The sequence below is a fragment of the Nicotiana tabacum genome, chromosome 7 (genome assembly GCF_000715075.1).
Source record: "Nicotiana tabacum cultivar K326 chromosome 7, ASM71507v2, whole genome shotgun sequence".
NCBI lineage: Eukaryota > Viridiplantae > Streptophyta > Magnoliopsida > Solanales > Solanaceae > Nicotiana > Nicotiana tabacum.
The window spans coordinates 146463107-146470202 of record NC_134086.1 but is presented as its reverse complement, the minus strand read 5'-3'; the positions used below and the strand labels follow the sequence as shown (position 1 = coordinate 146470202).

At 32.5% G+C, this 7096-nt stretch overlaps 2 protein-coding genes across 2 annotated transcripts; one reads left to right on the top strand and one right to left on the bottom strand.

Moving 5' to 3' along the window:
• The first annotated feature begins 258 nt into the window (after positions 1–258).
• LOC107813819 (uncharacterized) lies at positions 259–742 on the top strand. Its single transcript, XM_016639127.1, has 2 exons — positions 259–465; positions 581–742. The coding sequence occupies exons 1-2, from the start codon at positions 259–261 to the stop codon at positions 740–742; spliced, it is 369 nt and encodes a 122-aa protein (XP_016494613.1).
• A 1061-nt stretch (positions 743–1803) lies between these two features.
• Positions 1804–5450, bottom strand: LOC142162346 (uncharacterized). Its single transcript, XM_075218690.1, has 11 exons — positions 4972–5450; positions 4659–4866; positions 4351–4554; positions 4118–4249; positions 3929–4034; positions 3603–3695; positions 3327–3519; positions 3076–3219; positions 2852–2978; positions 2136–2674; positions 1804–2050 (listed from the first exon to the last, which is right to left on the bottom strand). The coding sequence occupies exons 1-11, from the start codon at positions 5448–5450 to the stop codon at positions 1804–1806; spliced, it is 2472 nt and encodes an 823-aa protein (XP_075074791.1).
• Between the last annotated feature and the right edge of the window lie 1646 nt (positions 5451–7096).

The window sequence follows — 7096 nt, the reverse complement described above, 5'->3', positions numbered from 1 at the left end:
ACATCTATTGTTTATCCCGACTTGCCATATTATTCTTCCATGTGACATATTTGGACAAATATACGGGCAAAGTTCAAGAAGAGACATCTTAAGCTAAGTAAATTATACTTTGCCACGGCGCGGTCATACACACTTGATGCATTTAATGAAAGGATGTCAAAGATTGAGGAGATTGACCCCCGTGTTAAAGCATACTTATACGATATTGGATATCATAGATGGTCTCGAGTACATGCTACGGTAAACAGAACTTAGACTATGACATCAAACATTGCAAAGTCGTTGAATGCTGTAACAAAATATGCAAGAGAGCTGCTGATAGTAGAAATATTAGAGTATATGAGGACCCTTCTTGAACGTTGGATGAAAGAAACATTATTGAAAGCAAAGGGTACATTCACATACCTTGGATACAAATTCAACAAAGAGTTAGATGACAACAGAACATTGTCACACAAGCTTAGAGTAAGATCTGATTATATATTGAATCAAATTCAGAAACAGCAAAATGTAGATATTTTGTATATAGCTTGATTTTAACCATATATGAATTGTTTTTTTGTTTGTAATGTACTCGTAGGTGAGGGCTTCAACAGACTACATCCATACAGTAATAGATGGTGTGAGGCGCTATATTGTTTGTCTTGAAAAGAAGAAATGTAGTTGTGGGCAATTCCAGCTTGATGAACTACCTTGTCCACATGTTTTGGCTGCTTTAAGACAAAGGGATGAGTCTTTTTAAGAATATTGTTCTCTTTATTACACAAGGGTAAACCTCTTGCGTACGTATGAAATATCAGTAAATCCGCTGCCTGATGAGAGTAAATGAAATGTGCCACAATATATAACTGAAGAAGTAGTAAATCCACCTAAAAGAGGGAAAAGGCAGCCAGGAAGACCTCAAAAAGAAAGATACAAAACATATGATGAAATAAATTCAAAGAAGTACAAGGTTTTATGCGGCAACTGCGGAGGAGAAGGGCATAACAAAAGATCTTGCAAGAATGCACCCAAAATGAAATAAAATTTATGTAGTTAACAGAATATTTCATAAAATTTGTTAGTTAGTTCTGGATAACAGATTTTGATGTGTAATCGTTATTTTTTTTAAGATCATTATGTAGTTAGTTAGGATGTTTCTATACTGAGATAATACTTTCATAGATTGATTTGTTTATGAATATTTTCTATATATATAATCTATAACTTTTTTACTATATATGGAATACTTTACATAGTTGTTAATGTGTTTTTGTAGTTTATCTACAATAAAACTACAAAAAATACATTATCTGGAATTTACAGAGTATATACATTATAAATCTGTAGGAAAGTAGTTAAACACTTAAAATATTGTAGATGAAGTATTGTTTACATTGAAAAAATGAATATAAAAGAAACAAAACACACTGTTAAAATATTCTACAAATTATCTACAAATATAACTACAATATATGTAGCTGACATAATATATAGATTAAAATTCAGGTAGAAAGAAGCTTTATGGTGAAAATAATGTAGATCAGAATAACTGTATAAAATTTCAGTTGCAAAGGATTTAAATGCTAAAAATAATGAAGATCAAGTACTGTACATATTCAACAAGTGAATATAAACCCAACAAACTGTTACCATTTGTACTACTATACTAGATAAGAAAAAAGAAATAAAGGCTACTATATTGTAGCACAAGTCTGCTACAATTAAAGCATAATAAATTGTTTAAAAACTTGTCTACCATCTATCTTATAAACTAGCATCATCTACACAATTGTAATACATGTTCCATTCCAAACGTTACAATTACTTCTTCTTCCTCTGGACTCTTGTTTTCTCATTCAAAGTTGGTGCACCTTTCCTTCTTGCAAATTTGCATGTCACCTCACTATCACTAATTGCCCCAATCTCTTGCTTCTTTCTAGCATAATCCCAAAGCAGCGCTCCATAGCATCTACAGTGTTGGTCAATATCAGAAAAATCTTCTGTCGGAATTGATAATTCTCCAATACTAACATACTCTGCAAAGGCAGCAACAAATACACCACAATCGCTGCAAAAGATAAAAAATGTCAACATTTATCCAACCATCATAAAAAAAGGGTTAAATGTAAAGAAAGAAAGAAGATTTTTGTTACAGTGATCCTTCCTTTTGCTGTGGTATCTCTCCGATGATCCACTGAATGTTAAGAAGGTCGGTAACAGGTTTCTCAATGTATGTTTTTGTATTCTTGAAGTTGATATTTTTACGCTTCCCATAAAACCCGGTGCATGACAAATACAAAAGGATAATAATAGAAAACTTGTCGGCACAAGATTCAACAATAGAGTGATTGTGTGAAGAGACCATGGAATCATACGCATAAAGACACCTTTCTGCAATGTCAAAAACAACCAACACCCAGTGAAATTTTTCTACAATGTTGATGGGCATGATGACATAGTCTACTTCATCCCATGCAACATTTGTAAGTAGTCTATAGCCCAATATATATTCTGCTACAACATCCTGGAGTTTGACAATAGAAAACTTCTTTTCTTGAGGAGAATTTTTGAACTTTTCATAAATCTGATCAATCCTAGTCTTGAACACACAATCTGTTGTAGTAAATATGGTGTTGTTGTAGGGGTCATACTTGCCTTTTTTTCTCAAGTAATACATTATAATATTAATGTACTGCAAACAAAAACAGATTGCATTTATTCTACATGTTATCTCAAAATATTCTACACAAAACTACAAATAACTACAATACATTTACAATCAGAAATATAAAGCATCTATTCATTTAGAATACAAACTATCTACAATTTCTCTACAAAATATCTACAAATTAAATATATTGAATCTTACTGAGTCATTAAGGACTTGTCCTGGGTGTGCAAGAGAAAAGAACCACTCCTTCTTGTCAACCTTTTCAACTCCAAGATCCAACCATGGCTTAATTTGGTTGTCCTTTATAGAATACGGAGCCTTCCTCCTATATAAACAAATAGAAATTAAAAAATAATTGTTGAATGAAGTGGATGTGTAAAAGATGAATACTGGAATAAAAGTGTCAAATTGTGCAACCTAACCTCTTTGGACCTGTGTCGGTACCGTTGTATAACCACTTGTGGAATTGATCCAACAACTCAGGGTCTACATTTTGACCAATAACACTAGTAAACGGGTGCTTGAGGTGAAATATTTGAGGTCCAACCGAGATGCTGCCACCAGAACTGTATAAAGGGAGAAATGGTGATCAGGCATGCTTTCCCGGTGCCTTGTTCTACCTTGATGCACGAGTGTTGTTTCATCTTGTATAGGCTTGCCGAACTTAACCAACTGGGAGAAGTTATCAGGCAGCTCGAAATCATCAAGCGTAACCTCCTTCTTCTCACCTTCGGATTCTTCTGAATCACCTACATTCACATACTCTGCCTTTTCACCTACATTGTCATCATCTAGATTCTGCTGTTCTATTTGAGTTGCTACTATCACTCCGTGAATTGGAGATTGTGCATGCATATCTTCCCTCTCTGAAACACCATGTATATATAACTTAATAGAATGGTAAAAAAATTGTAACAAAAAGAAAATATCTCTGAAAATAATTTCAAACCTGCATTCTCTTCATCAACAGTCCCTTCAAAATGTGTATATAAATCAACACGTGCTGGATGATTTTCTTCACCATGTGCACATTCAACATGTTCTGTTTTTTTCATTAAAAATGTTAAATAATACTGGATAGTATTGTCTTGACAACTTATGAAGATATGAAGGTGTGTCATAATATCTACATAAATCTGTATTGCTGTGTAAATAAGCTGGATTTAATTGTATATATTGTGTATATATAATGTAGACAAATTATAGTTATTTTGTAGATAATTTATAGTTATTTTGTATGTAATTGTAGATATACTGGAGATATATTTTAGATACCTATTTTGCTGGGGCTGACTTGCACTGTTTCACCACTATTGAACTGAAATTGTTGATTGTTCTTATCTTTTGGTTGGTTAGTATTTTTTGTTGAACTCCCAGCAAACTGTAAGTTTTATATTAGTTAGTATATATATTTTAGAGGTGACATAAATAGTTTTGTTAATATGATTAAGAATCAAATGTTACCTTTGCATCAACTTGATCATTTGGATTGTTTATCACCTGCAAAACAGCCTTGACTGAATCCTTTATTAGGTCTCGAAGGCTACCTAGTTCTTCAAATAAATCTTTCCTAAATTTTTCAAGCTTTTCATCGACCTACATAATAAAAAAATACATAGTTACCTTCAGAAATATGTATTAAAAAACAGATACACTATTATATAAAAATCAGAATGCTTTTTAGGACTACATGTTACCTTCTCAATACCTCTTTTTAACTTTTTTATTTTACGAAGAATAGACTCCTTTTCCTCTTTTGCAATTGATTCTTTGGGTTCCAATGGAGGAGCATCAACTTTTGGATTCTCAGAAACATGTTCAACCTCTTCAATTGTGTACTCAACTTTATCAGGCAAAGACATCACTGAAAGCTCTTCAGGTGATTCATTTATGTTGGTGAACTGAATGATGAAAAAAATAAATTAGCTTGTTTAAGGCAGAATATGTATACAAAATGTAGATATTTTGTAGATAAATTGTATTATCATAAATAAAAACCATTTACCTTCATCCATTCAGGATTGATCATTTTGTCTTCAATTGCAGCTAACCAAATTTGACCCTTAGCAGCTGACCAATTTAGTATGCGAGGGATTGAATTAGAAATCTTTGTAGCTATATCAATGTTGACGGATGAGCAACACTCATACAACCATACTTGCATGGCTAGTGGGAATCCTCGAATGAGATAAGAATGAACGAAAGGATTTAGCCTGTGCCTAACAGATTCAATCAACTGTCTGTAAGACTGAACACCCTATGGAAATGACTCGTACTGACCGGATTCAACCAAATAAAACCTAAAATGATCTACCAACCCAATATGGTCTTTCTCTGAAGGACAAATGAAGTATTCTATGAGATATAGAATACATAACTTGACTGCATCCTCATAATTGATCCAGCTTTTGGTGGTTACTATCTGTTTTAGGCATGTCTTCTCCACTTTTACCTTGTTTGGAAAGTAACTGCTCATTATCTTACTGATATAACTAGGAGTGTAACCAAAGTCTGTCACCTCAGTATGACATCTAAGACCAGTTATTACTACAAACTCTCTCAATCCAAAATTTAACCTCTCACCTTTTAACTCAGCTGTAAAATAGGAAGCATCAGATGATTTCAATTCATACTTCATAAGAAAATGAATATCTTGATTTTGCATGCATAAATTGGGAAATGACAGTAAATAACCAAAGCATGTCTTCTTGAACAACTTTAAATCATTTGGAGACAAGCGTTTTAATTTGGCTAGGAATGCTAGGGTCACATAATGTCTGGAATCTAAGCACCCCATAATCAACATTATGGGATGCAAAAAAAAAAATGTCCATTCTGCAAAATTCAACAAATGTAATCTAACATTAATACAGTAATTAAAAGCACTGATACATTTGTATGTTTTTACAAAATAACTTCAAAAATATATAATATAACAACAATGTTAAATAGATCAACAAATCTACAATTAAACTACAAAATTAAGACAAATAATCTCATATAATTTCATTGCTTAAAAACCATAGATACATATGCAATTTATATACAACATTTCTACAAAAATCTACAAATCAAAAAAACCACAGATTATGTAGATTTTTAACAACTAAAACATGCGAAATAAGTATTGAAGAAATTAAAAAATTCTTACCTTCACCAATGAGTGTTTTCGAACATTTTTAGGAGTTTTAACATTAGGGGCTTTTTTGAATTTTTCTTCTTTTTGGAATTTTTGAACTGGGAGCCACCTTAGCTTTCTTTCTAGGTTTACTGATAGACACATCTTCTACAAAATCATCATATAGAACTATCCCTTTCGTTTTCTATCCGCTTGTTTGATTGGCCTCGAAGATTCTCCAACATCGAAATCATATTTTTGTTTAGTTCTAGCTTCAGTCTGATTTGACGCGGAGAAACACTATGCTTCATATCTACAATTGCATGTGCATATTTCCCTTGCTTTTGGGGTGAATGTGGTGATAATACACCCAAATCGAAAAAAGGTACATTTGATTCTAGATCTTTTTTAGGGCTGTGTTTTGAAGCTTTGTTCTTCTTCATTGAGAAATTTTGAAGCTGAAGGTAAATTGTGTATGAACGAAATTGAAGATTTGACTTCAATTTTGACTGGTTTTGTAGAAGAAAAACCTTAATTTTGGACGTTAATGGTAGATGGTTACCTTTGTTTTTCTGATTTTAGCAGAGGGAATAATGGCTAGAATCGTGTGTGTATCGTGATACGCGGGTGAGGTTGTGGGTTTAGGAGAGAGAAACGTGGGGGCGGGGGGATATGGAGGAATAGACGGTACCATTAATTTAGGAGTAATATAAGGTACAATTAATGTACAGTTAAAATGCCTTATGGTATAGAATTGGTAATTAGGTATACTAAATGTTATTAAATCAAACCTTAAACATTAAGGGTAATATAGTTTCTTATATGACATAGAAATGTAAAAATTCCTTTGGGGAAACCGTGCGGGCTTGGCCTAAAGTAAATAATATTATATTATTACGTCATGTTAAGAGTATTTCTCAGCCGTTTTAGTCCAACAATAACTAGTTCAAAACATCAAATATCAGGCAGTAAACAACTTATACTATTTTCACTGATTTTCGTGGTAATTGTAAATAAACATTTTCTCCAATTAATTTATACCCTTTCGCATTTGCAGGTAGCAAAGACATCTGCCTTTTGTTTGACAAGGGAAGGAAAAAGATCCAAGCTTAGATTTTTGTTTGGTATTACGGAAATTGAATGATAGTACTGATGAAGAGAATGTTCGAAAGTTAAGAGATTTGGTAAGCAATCCACAAAAGATTTCCTCTAATTCTATTTGGTTTACAAATTATACAGATTAATTACTTGTACGAGACTATAAGTAGTCTAACATGATAAATTCGTGATTGCGTTATCATTTTGCCGTAATATTAATTACCTTT